This window comes from Helicoverpa zea, chromosome 18 (assembly GCF_022581195.2).
Source record: "Helicoverpa zea isolate HzStark_Cry1AcR chromosome 18, ilHelZeax1.1, whole genome shotgun sequence".
Classification (NCBI taxonomy): domain Eukaryota; kingdom Metazoa; phylum Arthropoda; class Insecta; order Lepidoptera; family Noctuidae; genus Helicoverpa; species Helicoverpa zea.
In genome coordinates, this window is record NC_061469.1 from 6,045,300 (window position 1) to 6,066,912 (window position 21,613).

Here is a 21,613-nt window from a genome sequence, read left to right on the forward strand (position 1 = left end):
CTGTCTGTCTGTCTGTCTGTCTGTCTTTCTGTCTTTCTGTCTGTCTGTCTGTCTTTTCTTCACGCCTAAACTACTGAACCGATTTGTGTGAAATTTGGTACAGACATAGTTTGAAACTTGAGAAAGGACATAGGATAGTTTTTATTACAAAAAATAAAAATAAAAAATAAAATTTATTACGGACATACAGTGCCATCTATTGGTCAAATGTCGAGCTGTTCCTATGCTCCGTAGATAGATGGCGTTAATCGCGCAATGGTGTCATTACACGTGTTCGGTTCATGTTATTGTTTTAATTCATCCTGCGGGAGCGGGAACTTCTCAAAAATCCCGCGAGATCGGGAACTATGTGGGTAAAACCAAAAATCTGCCGGAAGTCACTATTCCACGCGAACAAAGTCGCGGGCAAAAGCTAGTTAAATAATAAATAAAAACCATAGAGTAAAATGCCAGACCTTATTTAATTAAATAAACATGAAACATCGATTCTTATTATAACATTATACAAATATAATACAATTCCTCATTACTGTGTTGTTACTTCCAATAAAGACGCACCGGCTTCAAAGGGGACTGGATATAACTCCTCCCCATTTAATGATTTAGGTACAATAGGCGTGTTGGTATTCTCCTGTGCAACTTGAGGAGTTACTGTGTTTACGGCATCAACAGCTGGTTCAGAGTTAACATTTACTGCTGCCTCAGTGACAGGTGCCCCAGCAACGTTAGTGGGATCTGCATCAGTCACGGTTTCTACAGCAGGGACTGCATCAGTCGAAACTACAACAGCAGATGCGTCAACTGGGCCAACGACATCAGAAGGAGCGGCTACCGAAGCATTAGCGTCAATGGGTACTGTGACAGATGAAGCGTCTACTGATACACCAGCGGACGAGGCGTCAGTTGCTGCGGCATCAGTAGAAACGGGTTCAAGAGGAACATCTAAGGAAGCGCTTGCATCAAGGGGTGCTGCGTCAGCAGCGGCGGGCTCAGAAGCGACAACTACTGAGCTCGATGCATCAGCAGCGGCGGGTTCAGATGCAACAACTACTGAGCTTGATGCATCAGCGGCAACGGGTTCAGATGCAACAACTACTGAGTTTGAACCATCTGCAGCAACGGGTTCAGAAGCGACAACTACTGAGCTAGATGCATCAGCAGGGGCGGGTTCAGATGCAACAACTACTGAGTTTGAACCGTCAGCGGCGGCGGGTTCAGAAGCGACAGCTACTGAGCTCGATGTGTCAGCAGCGGCGGGTTCAGAAGCGACAGCTACTGAGCTCGATGCGTCAGCAGCGGCGGGCTCAGATGCAACAACTACTGAGCTGGATGCATCAGCGGCGGCGGCGGGTTCAGATGCGACAGCTACTGAGCTCGATGCATCAGCAGCGGCGGGTTCAGATGCAACAACTACTGAGCTAGATGCATCAGCAGCGGCGGGTTCAGAAGCGACAACTACTGAGCTAGATGCATCAGCAGGGGCGGGTTCAGATGCAACAACTACTGAGTTTGAACCGTCAGCAGCGGCGGGTTCAGAAGCGACAGCTACTGAGCTCGATGCGTCAGCAGCGGCGGGTTCAGAAGCGACAGCTACTGAGCTCGATGCGTCAGCAGCGGCGGGTTCAGATGCAACAACTACTGAGCTTGACGCATCAGCAGGGGCGGGTTCAGATGCAACAACTACTGAGCTTGACGCATCAGCAGCGGCGGGTTCAGATGCAACAACTACTGAGCTTGACGCATCAGCAGGGGCGGGTTCAGATGCAACAACAATCGAGTTTGATGCGTCAGCGGCGGTGGGTTCAGAAGCGACAGCTACTGAGCTCGATGCATCAGCAGGGGCGGGTTCAGATACAACAATTACTGAGCTCGATGCATCAGCAGCGGCGGGTTCAGATGCAACAACTACTGAGCTTGATGCATCAGCGGCAACGGGTTCAGATGCAACAACTACTGAGTTTGAACCATCTGCGGCAACGGGTTCAGAAGCGACAACTACTGAGCTAGATGCATCAGCAGGGGCGGGTTCAGATGCAACAACTACTGAGCTCGATGCGTCAGCGGCGGCGGGTTCAGAAGCGACAGCTACTGAGCTCGATGCATCAGCAGGGGCGGGTTCAGATACAACAACTACTGAGTTTGAACCGTCAGTGGCGGCGGGTTCAGAAGTGACAGCTACTGAGCTCGATGCGTCAGCAGTGGCGGGTTCAGAAGCGACAGCTACTGAGCTCGATGCGTCAGCAGCGGCGGGTTCAGATGCAACAACTACTGAGCTTGATACATCAGCGGCAACGGGTTCAGATGCAACAACTACTGAGTTTGAACCATCTGCGGCAACGGGTTCAGAAGCGACAACTACTGAGCTAGATGCATCAGCAGGGGCGGGTTCAGATGCAACAACTACTGAGCTCGATGCGTCAGCGGCGGCGGGTTCAGAAGCGACAGCTACTGAGCTCGATGCATCAGCAGGGGCGGGTTCAGATACAACAACTACTGAGTTTGAACCGTCAGTGGCGGCGGGTTCAGAAGCGACAGCTACTGAGCTCGATGCGTCAGCAGCGGCGGGTTCAGAAGCGACAGCTACTGAGCTCGATGCGTCAGCAGCGGCGGGTTCAGAAGCGACAGCTACTGAGCTCGATGCGTCAGCAGCGGCGGGTTCAGATGCAACAACTACTGAGCTTGACGCATCAGCAGGGGCAGGTTCAGATGCAACAACTACTGAGCTTGACGCATCAGCAGGGGCGGGTTCAGATGCAACAACTACTGAGCTTGATGCATCAGCAGAGGCGGGTTCAGATGCAACAACTACTGAGTTTGAACCGTCAGCGGCAGCGGGTTCAGAAGCGACAGCAACTGAGCTCGATGCATCAGCAGGGGCGGGTTCAGATGCAACAACTACTGAGCTCGATGCGTCAGAGGCGGCGGGTTCAGAAGCGACAGCTACTGATCTCGATGCATCAGCAGGGGCGGGTTCAGATACAACAACTACTGAGCTTGATGCATCAGCGGCAACGGGTGCAGATGCAACAACTACTGAGTTTGAACCATCTGCCGCAACGGGTTCAGAAGCGACAACTACTGAGCTAGATGCATCAGCAGGGGCGGGTTCAGATGCAACAACTACTGAGCTAGATGCATCAGCAGCGGCGGGTTCAGATGCGACAACTACTGAGCTAGATGCATCAGCAGGGGCGGGTTCAGATGCAACAACTACCGAGTTTGAACCGTCAGCGGCGGCGGGTTCAGAAGCGACAGCTACTGAGCTCGATGCGTCAGCAGCGGCGGGTTCAGAAGCGACAGCTACTGAGCTCGATGCGTCAGCAGCTGCGGGTTCAGATGCAACAACTACTGAGTTTGAACCATCTGTGGCAACGGGTTCAGAAACGACAACTACTGAGCTAGATGCATCAGCAGCGGAGGGTTCAGATGCAACAACTACTGAGCTCGATGTGTCAGCAGCGGCGGGTTCAGATGCAACATCTACTGAGCTCGATGCGTCAGCAGCGGCGGGTTCAGATGCAACCACTACTGAGCTCGATGCGTCAGCAGCGGCGGGTTCAGATGCAACAACTACTGAGTTTGAACCATCAGCGGCGGCGGGTTCAGAAGCGACAGCTACTGAGCTCGATGCGTCAGCAGCGGCGGGTTCAGATGCAACAACTACTGAGTTTGAACCATCTGCGGCAACGGGTTCAGATGCAACAACTACTGAGCTCGATGTGTCAGCAGCGGCGGGTTCAGATGCAACAACTACTGAGCTTGATGCATCAGCAGCGGCGGGTTCAGATGCGACAGCTACTGAGCTCGAAGCATCAGTAGCGGCGGGCTCAGAAACAACAACTACTGAGCTCGAAGCATCAGCAGCGGCGGGCTCAGAAACAACAACTACTTGGACGTTGTTGGACGCGTCAGCGGCGGCAGGTTCAGATGCAACAACTACTGAGTTGGATGCGTCAGCAGCGGCTGGAACAACTACTGCGTTGACAGCATCAGTGGAGGCTTGGGCTGACTGAGCATCTCCTGAGATGCTAGCATCTGCGGCGGCGGGTCCAGATGAAACAGATACAGAGTTGCTTGCAACAGCAGCTGCAGGTGCAGATGAGTCAGCTACTGAGGCGCTAGCGTCAGAGGCAGCGGGGGCAGATGAACCAGCTACTGAGGCGCTAGCGTCAGCGCCAGCGGGGGCAGATGAGCCAGCTACTGAGGCGCTAGCGTCAGCGGCAGCGGGGGCAGATGAGCCAGCTACTGAGGCGCTAGCGTCAGCGCCAGTGGGGGCAGATGAGCCAGCTACTGAGGCTCTAGCATCAGAGGCAGCGGGGGCAGATGAGCCAGCTACTGAGACGCTAGCGTCAGCGCCAGCGGGGGCAGATGAGCCAGCTACTGAGGCACTAGCATCAGAGGCAGTGGGGGCAGATGAGCCAGCTACTGAGGCACTAGCATCAGAGGCAGCGAGGGCAGATGAGCCAGCTACTGAGGCGCTAGCGTCAGAGGCAGCGGGGCCAGATGAGCCAGCTACTGAGGCACTAGCATCAGAGGCAGCGGGGGCAGATGAGCCAGCTACTGAGGCGCTAGCGTCAGAGGCAGCGGGGGCAGATGAGCCAGCTACTGAGGCGCTAGCGTCAGAGGCAGCAGGTCCAGATGAGCCAGCTACTGAGGCGCTAGCGTCAGAGGCAGCGGGGGCAGATGAGCCAGCTACTGAGGCGCTAGCGTCAGAGGCAGCGGGGGCAGATGAGCCAGCTACTGAGGCGCTAGCGTCAGAGGCAGCGGGGGCAGATGAGCCAGCTACTGAGGCACTGGCATCAGAGGCAGCGGGTCCAGATGAGCCAGCTACTGAGGCGCTAGCGTCAGAAGCAGCGGGGGCAGATGAGCCAGCTACTGAGGCACTGGCATCAGAGGCAGCGGGTCCAGATGAGCCAGCTACTGAGGCACTGGCATCAGAGACAGCGGGTCCAGATGAGCCAGCTACTGAGGCGCTAGCGTCAGAAGCAGTGGGGGCAGATGAGCCAGCTACTGAGGCGCTAGCGTCAGAGGCAGCGGGGGCGGATGAGCCAGCTACTGAGGCGCTAGCGTCAGAGGCAGCGGGTCCAGATGAGCCAGCTACTGAGGCGCTAGCGTCAGAGGCAGCGGGTCCAGATGAGCCAGCTACTGAGACGCTAGCGTCAGAGGCAGCGGGTCCAGATGAGCCAGCTACTGAGGCGCTAGCGTCAGAGGCAGCGGGGGCAGATGAGCCAGCTGCTGAGGCACTGGCATCAGAGGCAGCGGGTGCAGATGAGCCAGCTACTGAGGTGCTAGCGTCAGAGGCAGCGGGTACGGAGGGAGCAGAAATATCATTTACCGAAACACTGTTACCTGTAGAAGCACTTGTACCTAAAGCATTCCCGGATACATCATTAGTGGAAGTAGATCCTTGGGCAACAGCAGCGGTAGAAGAAGATGAACCAGAAACGGTAGCAGCAGATGAGCCTGCATTTGGAACATTAGCACTAGGTGAAGAGGCTTGTCCTCCAGTTATCCAACTAGGTAAAACATTAGATAAAAATTGAACAACAGTTTGGAGAATTGTTCTCTTTTGTTCTATAGATTGCTTCGCCTGAGTTACCCAAGGTAAACTTATATTTTGCAGGAGTGCTGTATCATTATCTAATTCAGCTATCTTAGTTTCTAATTCTGCACTTAGCCGCTGGATATATACAGCATTTACATGACTGACCAGGTAGCTATGGAAACCGTCTTGTAAAGCCGAGTTATTTAATAATCTATTTTGTACCAGTTGTAAAACGGCTTGGCGGTATTCGGCTTTAGTACTATTAACATTAACACCAAGTTCATCTACGATATATCTGTTGATTGCAGCATCTTTTTCCAATTCGCTGCTGTTAGCAGATAAACCGTACTTGGAATACACATAACTTTTCCAAATATCTTCCAAATCCGTTTGGTCATTTTCTTCTGTCGACTCCACAGAGTTGTCAATCACTGGTTTTGTGTCTTCCTCAGCTTTCTTTTGAATATCTTCTAGCTGTTCTTGGACTTCTTCTTCACGTTTGCGTTCTTCTTCTGCAAGTTTTTCTTGTAACTTTAGCTCTTGTTCCTGTCGTTTACGCTCCTCTTTGGCTAGTTTTTCTTGTCTTTTTAATTCTTGCTCCTGACGCTTACGCTCTTCTTTTGCCAATTTTTCTTGTCTCTTTATTTCCTGTTCTTGGCGTTTAAGCTCTTCCTTTGCCAATTTTTCTTGCCTTTTAATTTCTTCTTCCTGTCGCTTAAGTTCTTCTTTTGCCAATTTTTCCTGAAGTTTACGTTGCTGCTCTTCTTGTTTTTCTTGCAATTTCCGTTCTTTTTCTAATCGTTTTCGTTCTGCTTTATCTCTTTTCTCTTGAAGTTTTAACTGCTCTTCGACTTGTTTGCGCTCCCATGAATCGTCATCGTTCTCATTGGTGTTGTCTTCTTCAGTTTCTTCTGTCGAAGTATTTGATTCATCTGATGCAGATCTTCGCTGCCTTAGCAAAATGCTTGAAGCATTTTCATCTGGCAAATATTTCGCGCTCACCAGACAAAACAAGGACACCTGAAAAATTTAAATACAAAAATAGTAAATAACCACTAAAAACCATTCAATTCAACATCGAACTTATTGGCACGTTAGTTAAAAAATATAATCGACTTACTAAGTAAATAAATGTTTTACTCTCAAAAAAGACAAGTCACTACATGAGAACAATAATAAAAGGAATTTATATAAAAAAGATCAAGTTCGTCTATAATTGCATATTGATTGTTATATTTATTTAATATAAACAATTTGGCTTTACAAAAATATGCTTTGAGTAAAAAATTCTCATATAATGAAAAGCTTTATCTAAAATCTATATCGAATACTCACAAGGAGAAGTAAATAAATGATCCTCATTTTGAACAGGTGTTGTTTATTTTTGTGTTATTATTAACTTTCATTTAACGCGAAATTCGTTCGTTTCACACTTCAATGTATGTGTAACTTGTGTTTCGTATGAGCTCGTTCGTTAAAATTTGTTTAGATGTTTTAGTCCTCTCCTTTTATACTTAGCAGAGTAATTAGCGAAGATAACGAAGATAATGGCTCCTGCTGATATAACTGATACGTAGCTAAGACTTGGGCAAACACAATGTTTTCGCAAAGTCTGACTCAGAACCAACATCTCTTATAATTTAATTATTTAAGATAATTGTCTAATCTCACCAATGCTGTAAAGAAAGTCTTAATTAAATGTTGTAATCAAACAAGCGGATGTTTGTTAATAAAAACGTAACAATCAGAACGGAAATAGGCTTAGAAATAATCAGGTATGTCAAATATACGACGTATGACACATCCGGTGCAGTCTTTACAGTATCTTTGCGATAGATTTTGGTTTTCAAGTTAGAGAATTCAACTTCTACAGAAGTATTATTGTCGTTCACATACCTAACAAATATTTTGATGCACAGCATACTCCAGCAAAATATTATCTTCATAATAAAGGAGGCATAATTTATTTATACTTCAGATTACTAGGTACGCACTGGGTTTTCCACTTACAAAATCCCAATGCTTAAACGTTCTATAGGCTTCTGATGTTAAACCGCCTTCTTTACTGAGATTAAGGTAAGGTAAGTAATAAACAAAGACCTTTAGCTTCCTGATGAGATTATATTTGGTGATTAGGAACTACCTACATCCAAGCACAAAGGCTCACTAGATAGATACGGTATCACTACTTCTAAAGACGTTTAGAAAAAAGTTTTACCAAAGGAACTATTTGATAAAGATATAAAGCTCCTGGATAAAAATAGTCTGTATTATATCCTATCCAGGTTACGATACGGTGCTTCTCATTCATTTCTATGAAAGAGCAATAATCTAAAACAGCGTCAAGTTAGCAGAAGACTTAGGAAAGTAAATCAAAGGAAGAAAAAAATAAAATAATGTGTTTAAGATGATGATGACAGATTTTTACTATCAAACCATTATTGACACTGACTGTCTTTAAATAATGTCTAAAATCCATTAACATAACTTTCGCAATTCGCTTTGATGCTCGTTATGGCATTAACAACAAATTGATTTTAGATATAATTTCAAGGAAGACACTTTTGATACCTTCATAATTATTAGTGGGCACTTTCGCTGCACCACTTGTGCTCCGGCCCTTAAAGTAAACGATAGCATTTCAATGCTTAATAACTATTTACTTGAAGCTTAATATTGGATAATAGTCCTAAATCTCGGTAGCATTTTAAATCCCTCATTGTCAGGGTCAGTTAGGACGAAAATTACGTAACGAGGCGAGCTCACGTGCATTTGCCAGTGTCTTCAAACTTATCTCAGAGATTACATTGTTTGCATGCCTCGCCTATTGTATGCCAAATGACTCTCGGAAATTGGGTATTAAAATTCTAAAAAACTAGCGTAGAATTCTTCGTAAACTACGCTCGTATCGGTATCAATGTTCTGATGCCAAGGTTCAAACAGATTCAAATAACAATGATATCAGAATTTACAATTGTTTGTAATTACTAGATATGTTATGTAACGAAATAACAGTATCTTCAATCATCTTTAATATTTATTATTCGTATATAACCTTTTCTTTTCAATCCATGTAAATAATTCGACATATGAAATGCAAAACCCTATTGAATTTGTCAATATTACTGAATTGAATCCCGTTACAGTAATATTTCTGAATATTGGCCAAGTTTTTAGAAAGATAATTTATAATTCATTATTTGCATGGTTGGCTTCCAAAAAAACTGTTTAAATACAAGTAGTACAATACTAATAAAAAGATGGCATGATATCTTGCACATTTTATGATAACAATAAAATGCTCTTTTCTGTCTACAGTTATTAGAAAAACCAGACGATGACATATCTTGTTACCGTGCTGTAATTTTCTCTCTCTCTCTTTCCTGCTATGTATCCCACATGGTGGTGGGGTCAGCTTTCCTTATTTTTCTTTTCCACTTCGCTCTATCCATGACGTCGCTCTCGGATTTTAATTACATTATTTATAATATATAATATAATATAATTATATTATATTATATTATATTATATTATATATTATATATATTATATATATATATTATATATATATTATATTATATTTATTATATTATAATATAATATAATATAATAAAAATATAATATAATACATAATTACATTATTAGTAATTTTAATCTACTAAATGCATTTTATAATAACAAGGGGCAAACAGAGAACATTAACGCAAGAAGTAGTATCATAACATACAATGACAATAAGCATTAAGTAGGTAAATATATAGACACATCTTTTTTATAGGAAATCATGAAATGACTTCTTCCGCTGTGGGTTAGTACTAGTAGCGTGAGGGAGTGTCAGACTCTTACTGACTACAACCCATCATGTTCCTTCGTAGGTCTTTTATGTACCTACCTATATAGATAAATCTTAAATTTACTCATTTATGTCACTCCGGTCAAACATTGTAATTATTTTTGAGAAACGGGCATCTTATTTAATAATTACTAAGTAACTTAACTTTCCATGTTCACTAATATCTGAAGAAATTCCTACGACAAAAAAATATGACGCCGGAATGCGCATCGGACTTTGTGTGCTCTTTAAAACCGAGTAGGCGCTTAATAACTGCAACCTTATAGGTTTTAATGCAAGTTTCACTGTAGTATGAAGTTTGTCTATCATGCTAGGTTAACAGGTAGGCAGCGGCTTTGTCTGAAACTGTGTCATTTTGGATCTATCAAAAACATTTCAAATGGTACTACGTAAGCAATCTTCAGCACATAATATATGTATAAACAACATGCGTTTTTATCACGTGTTTAGGCCGATAGTGAATAACTTCGGATTTTAGAGTTCCTTTTGGTGAATTCACTGTGTCAAAATTCACTTGTGATATTTAAGCGAACTGTTCATAGTTGAGTACATTCGTGGCACCTGAGTCCAATAACCGTAAGGAACTTCACTAAATGACCGTAAGGAACTGCTAGACTCCATAAACTGGATGTTCCTAGTTAAAAATATTTCTCATAGGTCTAGTTAGATGTATAGGGTAGGCGATCAAATTATATTCTGCTGTGTGTGTGGAGAAAAAGGGAGTGTTAGACTCTTACTGACTCTAGAGCCCTTCGAGTTCTGTGGTAACCGTAACTCAACTCGTAAACAAACCTGTAACCCCCGCCCACAGACTATATTTTTTTGGAGGAGAAAAAAAGTGAGTAGCATATTTTTCCCGGAACATTCATTAGAATATTTGAATTTACAAATATTGGTAATAACTTTTATTAAAATAGTATACCTATGGTATGTTCAGAACTCGTTTCCTCGCTTTCCATTCACACTTGATTTCCCATCACCATTTTTCCACGAGTACATGCAGTCTCATTATGCTTCAACAAACAAAGCAACACGAATATGCTTGGGCTAAATATACACTATTATCACACCGTATTTATTTAACGAAACACGAGTATAATGCGTATGTAAATTATTGTGTTCTTAAAGTGCCTATCATGAAATACAGCATTCTCTTGTGACGTTCGTTTTTTGAATATTTGTTTTTATTACGACTCAAGACAGATTCCGAAAGCATTCCTTTTTCAAACCGAAATTCTAAAATGCCTCATAACTCCAAAGAGGTTTGTCGATGTCATGTGATGTATGCAAACCTACTTAAAGGAAAGTACTTTATCACAGGAGGCATAGAGACCTGGTATTAGCTTTTCACCAGAATTCTATTTTGGGAAACTACACTAGCAATCCTCACAAACAAATCCTTCAAAGTGCTATCAGGTTCGTTTGGAATGATCTCCTATTGCATGCAATATGCTGTTGCTATTAAATCCCTTTGCGTCAGCACTGTTACTAAGTAATTGCTTCTTATCACATTTCTCTCTACAGATAAGATTTGTCCGCTCCAGATTTTGATCACATTATTGTATCAATCATTTGTTAGTTTATTTTTTTACTTGCGCTTTTAAGACTAAACGACTTAACAGATTTGAATTAAATGTGGTACAAACGGCTTACAGTCTACTATTTATCGTCTCGAAGTGTTTTTAAAAGCATTTAAAACATTATAATCTAAACACAAAAGTTACCGTTCTGTCTTCAAAACTGATGAATAGATACATCATGCAATCAGTACACTATAAAATACCTTTTATATACTTGTTTCCTCTACAAACATAGCACATTACTAGTTGCTTAACTTGCTTTTATCCCCTTGTAAGCAAAAACTATGAGATCAAAATCTGACTAATAAAATCCATTTCCCAAGTAACAAAAACAGTGTTACAAATTAGATTATCTATGAAAAAGTCCTGGAAATCCTCGACACACGCTGTCCTAACGAAGCAATTCAATTAGCCGCTCCATTTCCACTGTACTGCAATCAAAATTGTATTTTACTTCGTAACTGCAGCTGCTTTTTAGTTTGTAACTGCAGTATACTGGGTACACACGTGCAAAGCATACAAAACAGATACAGGAATTTGGTCTCTCTATGAATGACGCTCCATTTAACATTCCTAGAAACAGTTATATTCAGAGAGGCTTTTGAATAGCTCGTTTCTGAAGCACTTATGGTCATCACGTTCAATACCAGGTAGGTATCTTCTTCAATATTAGACTACCTGTAGGTAGAACAAAGATATAATCTGCCACCTACCTGGTATTCCTAACAGCATTGAATGAATAGTTTTTTTTAAGACCTAAAAGACTTATATTTATTATTATAGCTTATTCGACAGGAACCGCAGGAAACAGCCATTATTTTAAATCCTACAAACGTATTAGCAGTAAAACTAGTTAGACTCAAAACCAAGTTGCATCCAGTTTTAATCCAACCAAATTGAAAGCTAGAGAAATTCGCAGCTAGCTAAATTCCTAGTAACGGCAAAATGAATCAGCCAGTTGATCATGTGAATATTGTGAATACAACTATTTGATGAAGCAGTTGTGACAGAGACAATTTCAACAAAACATGTCAGCCACTACATAGAAGTGATTACATGTAATCCTAGTTATTTTCCACTGACAAATATATAACATTTCAGTTGACATTATGAACCAACTGCTTGACTTTCGGCGTCGCTACCCAGTCTGATATTACAAGTGGATTGTGTCCATTTTAAGTATTTGTTCAGTTAATCTGGGAAATATCTTATCTCGCCTAATATTTGTAGAACACATTGATTGTTGGGAAAGAGCGTAAAGTTAATTTTTTTGAAAACAACACTGGGAATTTACGGTTACCTAATGCTTAGTGCTTATCTCCTATCAATGTTTACTTATGTATTAGAATGTTACTACATGGTTATTATGAATTTCTTCGGAAGCATGATCAATAAACTAAATTGAACACTTCACATGTTTTGGATACGTATGGATTTTCTTCAAACACGTGACAGACGACTGTTTACTTTTTTTGACCAAATATGTGTTATCCCGAATCGATATTTCTCTGAATGTCATCATGATTATTTGGCAAAAGTTAGTGTCTTGGATCCCTATTACTTGGACTCAAAGGCCAGCCTAACCTCAAGTATTTACGAGCCATTTTCACAAAGCACTAGGTCACTATATCGATTTTGAAGTAGACCAATATGTGCTCGTGCGATTTAAACTTCGCTCCGGTTCGGTTCATGCTGATGTGTCACTTAATAACTTGAAAGAGTTACAACCACAAACTTTTAAGACCCTAATTGATATAAAGTATAAAAGCTTTTTATTGATTACATTATCGGAGAATGTCAGCCATATTTAACGGCGTGGCTATTGCAAAAACTTAACGCTTTTATAGTCTAGCGTTTAGTGCTGCAGTTCATCCCAACTGCATAGTCCTTTTTTCGTAAACATATGTACATACAGACCAATATTACAGATTGTTAAATGAAGTTTTGTTTCAATTAATGCATATGACGTGTAGCATGTATTTAATTAAATATTGATCTGAAAGAAGTAGAAAATCAATATGATTTCTGGCGATCAGAATCTTATCCAATAATCCAACCTGCAATAAAGGTTGTTGGCACATTCATTCGATGTGGTTACAAAATCACGTTCGTTAAATTCAGATAGATGAAGGAGTACATAGGGGTATTACATAAGGGAGTATAATGGTTTATACACGGAAAACATAGGAATAGTATATGGGGGAGCTTAAAAAAACACGCTAGTTATGTATTGTCATCAAAACTCAGAACGTGTGCAAAATTTCATTCTAATTGAAGACCTTGAAGTGGGTCAAATTAATATTCTAAGATTTTCTTACATATATAGTTACAAGTGAAGCTAATATAAGCGTGTTAATAAAAAGAATAATTGTGGCGACGAAGTAAATTAGGATTGTGGGCAAGCCCGCAGTGCCCGCCACGGTAGATCTGCCACTATTGACATTCACATAAACCATATTACTTCTGCCAAAGAAGGCTGTAAACCAAACGATAATGGGGGAAATAATTTAAATCACCGCCGTTAATTGAAATAACTGAACAATCTGTCGCCAGAGTTCCTTGGTAGGGTTATAGGTACGCATAATATTTGATCATGCTTATTACACATAATATTATTTCAGTTACTATTTAACTACACAATACATTACTCTACTTTAACAACAGGCCATTTCATTAATTCATGGTAGGCTCAGTTGTTGAATTCAAATTTATGTTTAAATAAATCAAAACAATAATTGATACTTCAAAAACTTCGATTGTGATTCTCTTTTCTGTTTCTGGTATGTTACGATGAAGCATCTCCTTTTTGACCTTTCTGAAAATCCAACAGGTTAGCAATGTTTGCTATAGAAAAACCCGATTCATCAGCGAGCAAATACAACTTTCTTCTTAAAATATTAACTATTATTACATGTTATTACACCAACTGCTGTTCAGACAAACATGTGCTGTTGTTGACTATCTTATCTCCTTTATGACTGCCTGCTCTTTCCATTTGGGAAAACCTTTGTGTATATAGTATACACTACAGGTGGTAACATGTAATCCTACGAACAAACACTACTCGTATAAAAGCTGATGCTACGCCACAATAACGATAGAAACGAAGTGAATCTTCCAGTATTACGAACTCGAATAAAACGAATATTAATACTTCAATAATGTCTGCGAAAATCGTTCTAGTTATTTGTGCACTGGTAAGTAAAGAAAAATCGAATCTGTATCCGGATTGACTCATCTTGAGAAAGTGTCTTATCTTGGGAATAACTCTTGTTAGGGATCAAGATAAGCGGTGATAAATCCACTACTCTACTTGATCGTTTATGCATTACAAAACGATAGTGTAATGTTCTAAAAACAAAAGCCTGACAGTATCCACATAACAATTTTTTTTTTTACTTTGCCAGGTTGCCATGGTATCAGCAGTTCCCGCCCAACCCGGTGCAGGAGTAGCTGGCTGGGGTGGTGGTGCTGGGTGGGGAGCCGGTGGTGGAGCAGGCTGGGGCGCCGGAGCCGCCAACCCTTGGATTCCCCCATGGCTAGCAGGCGCCCCCTGGTTCCCTCAGTGGACTCCTTGCACCACAGTTGGTAGCTCCTGCGTGGACTGCTCGACCAGGCTGGTGTGCACTAAGATTGGTGGTCTTCAACGTGCCTGCACGGACCCTACACTGCCGTACTGCAACTTGGGAGAGTGCTCCGCCACGCCCGCTGAAGGCTGTGGAGTGCCCGCTGCCGCTCCCCGTGCCGCCGGCGCTGTCTAAACCTTCTTGAATACTCATACTCCTTAACGGCTCACAATCTCTATGAATTTTTCTAATAAAATTGTTGCATTGCAATCTAAAACAATTTGTGTATTCTATTATAAAAATCGTTAATTCCAGTCATTGATTTGTAAAAGCTTTCACATATATTATTTATATTTACTTTTTTTTTATTTATCAAATCCGATCTGAATAATAAATTATTTTGAAATTATCTATTCTTTCATTAACTTTGTGATGAGCCTTATCTACCTACACATATTTGTACCTAGATACTCACATGGTATTTTGCTGAAAGTTTTTAAAATGAACAACAAGTCCAATAACACATTTCAAGTATGGTTAAAATCGTAGCTCATACTTAGTTTACGTATTTATAAACACCACAAGATCTTTCTACCTGCTAGCACTCAGTAACAGAGCATTAACTACTCAACCTAAATATAATCTACATAATATTTTCAAAGAAATCCATTATTTCTATGACTATGATTAAACACCACGCGGACGAAGTAAAAGCGCAGGTAGCAATATGCATAATTTGAGGAATACTTACAAAATTCCCCAAACAATTGCTTATCGTATTCCCCACTTCAAACAAAGTGTATTGAGAAACAAAAGAGATTGAGTAACAAAGATTATGATAAGCTCAAGATAAGCTGGATGGTATATAAGGGTCCGGCAAGTGAAATATTTACTTAGTACAGTATCAACCATGGCCCATATCCAGAACCTCCTAATTTTTGTGGCTCTGGTACGTATTGGAAACTTTCCTTCAGTTTAACCGTTGCGTTGGTGATTTTAGAGAAGTGCGTCAGTTGTAGTGAAAAAGCTCGAAGAGTGAATTCAATAAGTCATTATTTAACGACAAATTATATTGGCTGGCAAATCAGTACCTATATTCAATTTCAATGGAAAGAAGAAGTTTTGATTTGTTTCCTGTAAAACAAGCATAAGGATCTCAACTATTTACAATGCTCTCTCATAATTCACTTTCATTTCATTCTGTATTTTAACTCATTTTTTTTCTCCACAGTGCTACCTAGCCGTGTCCTTCACGGAAGCAGCCCAAGGAGGGCTACACTTACACATTGGAGGATCTATGGAGATGCCACGCCAAAAGCGTCATAATCATAACCATAATCACAAGGACAATGACGATTCTGATGTCGAATGGATCGCCTGTGACTACAGCTTACGACCAAGGATGCGTTGTCACGACTGCCACACAAGACTGATCTGCAAGAAGGTTGGAGGACTGCTCCTTCACTGCCCGGCTGTGGGAGCACCCTACTGCAACAACGGACTGTGTTCACCAGAACCTAGTACTGAATGTGCCTAAGTTATGGATTCTACCAAATACCGTTCATGATTTTGATATGAATAAATGACTGATATTTTGATATACTCATTTTCTATTATTTTGTGTTTCTTCTCTACCTGATTTATCACCTTTAAACGTTACCATAGTTGTTAATTTAGAATTTAAAATTACCCATTGATTTTAACAAACATCAAAATATGTCACAATCCTCAAATAGTGTCCACTTTTCTGTAGTTCTAAAATCATAAGTCGTTTTTGTTGCTAAAGACTGATACATAGATGAAATGAATGAAAAGAAAGACTTTTTTTAAAGCACATTGGTGGGAATGTGATGATAACATGCACAAACTCTATCTGACTTTATTTCTATTTTTAGAAAATATCTAACAATAAATTAAATTCTGACTTAGGTGCATAAACATTGAACATAGCAACCACTAGAACCAATGAGAGGAAAACGGGATCAAGTACAAAGATATAAATGATTAGATCAAATTATCAAATGTAGGAAAACCCACATGAAGAAATGATCAGCTATACTACAGATACTGATACTGATACTGACAGGTTAGGTACATAGCTCCTACGAATAAATCACGGATTTGTGAGATACCTAACATGTTTGATGGCAGTTGCATCTATAGATAAAAAAAAATTGTTTGTAAATAAAATCGTCAAATTCGTTGACCCATAGATATGTAATTTCTACCAGCAGTTTCACCCGCATCACGTGGGAAATACTTTACGCAACCGGTTAAGTAGCCTATGGCCTGTATATACATATAATATAAACTTTTCAGCTTCATAAAAATATTAATATACATCTGTTCACAATGTCTCAGTGCGGTCGAGTGGCACTTGTCCATGGAAGCAAGGGAACAGAAGTTCTCACCCATCACGAAGTGTGTTAGCATATTAGTAAGGTATTAGTTAAAACGCAACTCTAGCATCAGTACTCAAGGGGCCATAGCATAGTATCTCTATCTATCTTCTCACGCACATTCTTCGCAATAAATTTTAAGAATATTAGCAAGATATTTAACAAACTTTGACACTAAAGCCAATAAATCATGATACATATATGCTGCTACCTATTAATATTTAATACTTATATTAGATAGAGACATCACTCACAGATAGTATTATTGTGATAGGTTAGGTACGATAATTCTCAATGATTCAGGCCTGATTTGACTCCCATCAATGACTATGTACAGTATCACTAGAATCTATCAAAAAAATAGAAAATAGGTCCACCAATGTCAGTCTTGAATGAAAGATTGACAGTCTTCTTTATATTTTGAGATAAAATTTCGATATGATAAACACAACATTTCAAGGGTACATGAGTCTATTTCTGAATAAGCGTAAATTCCCAAATTGGAAAGTGACAGTTCAATTTTTCTTTCATACCGTCAACAATGAAAACCCACAGATGTTGACGAACTAATATCTTTGACATCATATCTTCGAGATAAACCTATTACGTTGCGGTTTATATAGGTCCGTGTTTAAAAATATTATAAAATGTATTTCAGTGCAATTATTAATAAACAAATGGAATCTAACGCTAAATCTATTTCATTACTACCTAACTGCAATTATGAATGAACAGGTGCTTTAATGGCAAAAAAAGCTGCACCAATTTAGATAACTTATATTATTTAACAAGGTCTAAAATCGTGAAAAAAAAAATATGTAGCTATCCTGGTAGGACCTTTATAAGATTTAAGGTTTATACTTCATTACCTTTTTTGATGTTTTTTACCAGTAATGAAATGGATCCTTTCAGGCACTTTACAAAACAAACCACGCAGTATTTACTGTAGATTTTTCAGTGACCCACTACCATGAAAAAAATATATACTGGGAATTTATTTTTGCTGGGAAGCGCTGTGATGTGTAAACAAGTCCGTCAAAAATACAGGCGAGGATTTTTTACGTCCTTTTAAATGTAAATAGCTGCCATTTGTTCAACCACTGAACCTTAACGCAGTTTTTCAGCCCGATTTTGTCAGCACGAATGAATGCCTACCGGTACACGCAACCCATACCAACATATTATTCGACTTTTGAGTCAGCTGTCGCAATTCAGCGTCAGTAGCGTTATTTAAGTTCAGTGTAAGGTTCAGTGAACTTAACCAAATCAGATCTTCAAAAGCAACAGTACATTAAAACAACACACTAATTACGAATCAACAATAATCCAACACAACATATGATTTATTTATAGAGCATAAACTACGCGTATGTATGTAAATCTCTATTAGTTTTGCATTGTTCTCCACAAGTACCTGCTTACGGAGAAATTTCCCGCTTCAAAACAACAACAGAATATGTTTATAGAGTTCAAACAAAAGGAAAACCCACTAGAGAAATTGTGATTTCCCTATTTGTTTGAAGAAAGAACCTGTGATAAGCTTTAGATAAGTACACCATATAAAAGGTATTGGAAGTAATAGATGAACCAAGTAGGAAGCAAGGAATCAAGGAAACAACAATGGCTCACATCCAAAACGTTCTCATCTTTGCGGCGCTGGTAAGTAATTAAATTACTTATTTTATAACCTACCTACTATTTAGAAGACATCAGATTTGCTTTAGTACCTCAAGTTTACTGTTCTCACGAAAACCTTTAAATAAAGCCATGTCTTAAAACAACACAAGTAATTTAATAATTAATGCAGAGAACTGCATAATAAACAAGAATTTTACCACCCCTTACTTGTATTCTGAAATACATAATACTAAGAACTAAGATGCTCTATCTTTTGTTTCAGTGCGTCCTAGCTGTGGCACTCGCTCAATCTCCTCAAGGTGGACCGCACACCAACCAAGGAGGATCACCAACTCAGCAAGGTGGACCCCACCAAAACCAGGGTCGCTCACGAAGACAAGTTGAAGAAGATGACGAAGCTTTTGACATATCCCAAGTTTCGGCCGCTAACTGGACAACCTGCGACTTCACATTAGGCAAGAAGATTTCGTGCCACGATTGTAATACGAGGTTAATCTGCAAGCAAATTGGAGGACTGCTGAAGGCTTGCAATAATCCTTTTAAGCCTCACTGCAATAATGGCATTTGCTCTCATGTGCCCAGTGTTGAATGTGCTGCAGCCTAAACAAAAGTTGGTTTCAATGAGTTTGGGAAATAATCATTGAGATATGATTTGCTATTTGGATTTGTTTCGAATATGGTTTTGGTAATAAATACTCGTTGAATTGAAATATATTTTTATTTGTGGTTTCGCCCTTCTCATATTAATTTGCGCTTCTCTAGATTCTGAAATAAACAACCCAATTGCTGTAGTTACTTGTATATTTTTACTTAAACAGAATTAGGGAAAAGTCTGTAACGTGATCACTGATTACCTAATTTTTAAACTTGAACAATAGAATATTATAAACAACTTTCAAAAATAAAATAAAATTTTAAAACTTCTGAACAATTTTTATCCAAAGACACTTTAACAAAAGAGAAGAAAATATTTTATGGTAATAAAAAAATTGAAATGTTGGTTGCGACCAGTTTATTATTGAAGATTAAAGTAGCCCTTTAAAAATTATATCCAAAGTAATGAAAAACATTATTAGCCTTGGAGGATTATAAGTACTGAATTAACATCGAGAGATTCAGAATGTCTGCTCAATAAAAAACATCGAATTTAATGAAAGTTCCTCCGGACTATGTAAAGAGCTTCGTAATATGTTTCAACCCACGTCAAATGAATGGCCCTTATTGTCTGGAGTTACTATTGAAATACTGTTACTGTATCAGTGTCAAATTGTTAATATTAGAATAATATCAATTACAATACAGTTAGAAGGAAAATATTCTCTATCGTAATTATTCGTGACTATTGCTTCACTGGCATCCTGATAGGCACCAGGATAAAATCATTAGAAATAAGCTATTTAATGAATAACGTAATATTAAAAAAAAATAACCATTAGTCCTAAGATTACCGCGGTCAAACCAACCAACGCCATTCCTGGGTCATCCACATACCAAAGAAAAGTCTACTACATAGATAGACAGTTAGATAAAACATTTATTCAGGACAAACAAAAGACACAACAAAGGTACACAATAAGAAATAAAACAAAACAAAAAGTGAGTAAAAAGAGAAACATAAAATTCAAACAGAAATTAACGGCGCGGTGCAGTGTCCTAAGTTTGCACCGAATGGGAGTCCAGCTTAGCATGTGTCAGGTAGAATACCTGACGCTGGTATTCTGCTGGATCCCTAAAATGACGCACGGACGTCGAGTGGACGATTAGTGTGTGCTCAGTGTATTTGAAGTAAATGTTTTATGTTCTGTGTGTGTATTAATTAGAACCATAGTGATATAGACATGTTTGTATCATAGAAACCATTGGTTAATTAAATTAAACGTACACACACAGATTTTAATGGTTGTCTAAGTCATAATTAGTCCAACGTTTCTAATCTGTCCCCGTAAAGAAAGCAAGCAACAGTTGTCATCTCCATGCCACCAAATGTACCAAACAAGTTTCAATAAATAGCTTCATGGGGAAGCTGTAACTTTAATCCATTTAACTTCTTCAAACACATTCAACCAGTTAGCACGTATTCCACAAAACTAGCTCCAGTTGATAAAACTTAGTTCGTAGACGGCACGTAGAAGTTTCAATACAGTTACAAGAACAAAACAATGAACTACTCGTAGTTGCGTAGTTGAGCAAACCTGGGACGTGGGTTTGAATTCTGCACTTATGTACGTAATTAATGGCAAAACTGTAACTTAGAGGTACGAAGAAATACAGCCAATTTGTCTTGTTTGAAAGATACATTGCTTAATTATTTAGTAGTTGTTTTTGGAATGCTAATATACCATTCCAAAATGTGAAATTCATTTTGTTTCTTTTTTTTGTGTTTGGAACAATTAAAATACTCTGTAATAAATGACTCCGTAAAAACTGAAATCATGATTGCATTATGATCACGCAAATCTTCATAAGTCTTCAACTATAAATTACTCCACTCGCATCTGCAACCTGAAAAACATGTGTTATCTCGTAAACATGCCAACAGCTATCTTATCGTTTGTGTACAAATCTTTCACGTTCATCACGCTTGTTTTCTATCAATTATATGTCACGACTCCAACAATAATACTTCTTTGAAAGACGCGGTATATTCTCTGCGTATTCTATTATACATACGTCATTGTATTGGTGCGAGGCGCTGGCATTTGTAATAGAAATAAAAGGCTTTCATGTTCAGACTATAGTTGTGGTCTGATTGTGTTCAGGAAGCCGTCGTTACATTGTTTGCTTTCGGTTTATGAAGAGATGGACGTCAGGGCTGCACTATCATTACTATGCTTGATAACTTTGATGTACAGGAAATGTTTCATTTTTCATCTTATTCTTCAAATAATATAAAAAGTTGTAAAACTATCAAGGTTTATGCCTGTTGGTTTGCTACTTTTATGAATTTTAAGACCATTGAAGAAGAATTATGATCGTGAAGAACAACGAACTACAAATCTTCGACAACCCTATCAGAACCATTGTATTGATTA

At 39.8% G+C, this 21,613-nt stretch overlaps 4 protein-coding genes across 6 annotated transcripts; 3 read left to right on the top strand and 1 right to left on the bottom strand.

Annotated features, from left to right (window-relative positions):
* Window positions 1–442: 442 nt before the first annotated feature.
* Window positions 443–7,049, bottom strand: LOC124638856 (mucin-19-like). 3 transcript variants are annotated; one of them, XM_047175980.1, is made up of 3 exons: window positions 6,881–7,049; window positions 3,391–6,565; window positions 443–3,345 (listed from the first exon to the last, which is right to left on the bottom strand). In XM_047175980.1, exons 1-3 carry the CDS (start codon window positions 6,905–6,907, stop codon window positions 527–529), a joined length of 6,021 nt encoding a protein of 2,006 aa, XP_047031936.1. In that variant the 5' UTR covers window positions 6,908–7,049; the 3' UTR covers window positions 443–526. The 3 variants fall into 3 exon arrangements, with proteins under 3 accessions (XP_047031936.1, XP_047031937.1, XP_047031935.1); XM_047175981.1 differs by having other exon boundaries at window positions 443–3,120; window positions 3,166–6,565; XM_047175979.1 differs by having other exon boundaries at window positions 443–6,565.
* Window positions 7,050–14,044: 6,995 nt separating this feature from the next.
* LOC124638872 lies at window positions 14,045–14,953 on the top strand. The gene is made up of 2 exons (XM_047176002.1): window positions 14,045–14,175; window positions 14,386–14,953. The coding sequence occupies exons 1-2, from the start codon at window positions 14,140–14,142 to the stop codon at window positions 14,737–14,739; spliced, it is 390 nt and encodes a 129-aa protein (XP_047031958.1). The 5' UTR covers window positions 14,045–14,139; the 3' UTR covers window positions 14,740–14,953.
* Window positions 14,954–15,354: 401 nt separating this feature from the next.
* LOC124638914 lies at window positions 15,355–16,146 on the top strand. Its single transcript, XM_047176066.1, has 2 exons — window positions 15,355–15,493; window positions 15,776–16,146. The coding sequence occupies exons 1-2, from the start codon at window positions 15,455–15,457 to the stop codon at window positions 16,079–16,081; spliced, it is 345 nt and encodes a 114-aa protein (XP_047032022.1). The 5' UTR covers window positions 15,355–15,454; the 3' UTR covers window positions 16,082–16,146.
* A 2,346-nt stretch (window positions 16,147–18,492) lies between these two features.
* LOC124638955 lies at window positions 18,493–19,291 on the top strand. The gene is made up of 2 exons (XM_047176134.1): window positions 18,493–18,602; window positions 18,844–19,291. The coding sequence occupies exons 1-2, from the start codon at window positions 18,564–18,566 to the stop codon at window positions 19,183–19,185; spliced, it is 381 nt and encodes a 126-aa protein (XP_047032090.1). The 5' UTR covers window positions 18,493–18,563; the 3' UTR covers window positions 19,186–19,291.
* The last annotated feature ends 2,322 nt before the right edge of the window (window positions 19,292–21,613 follow it).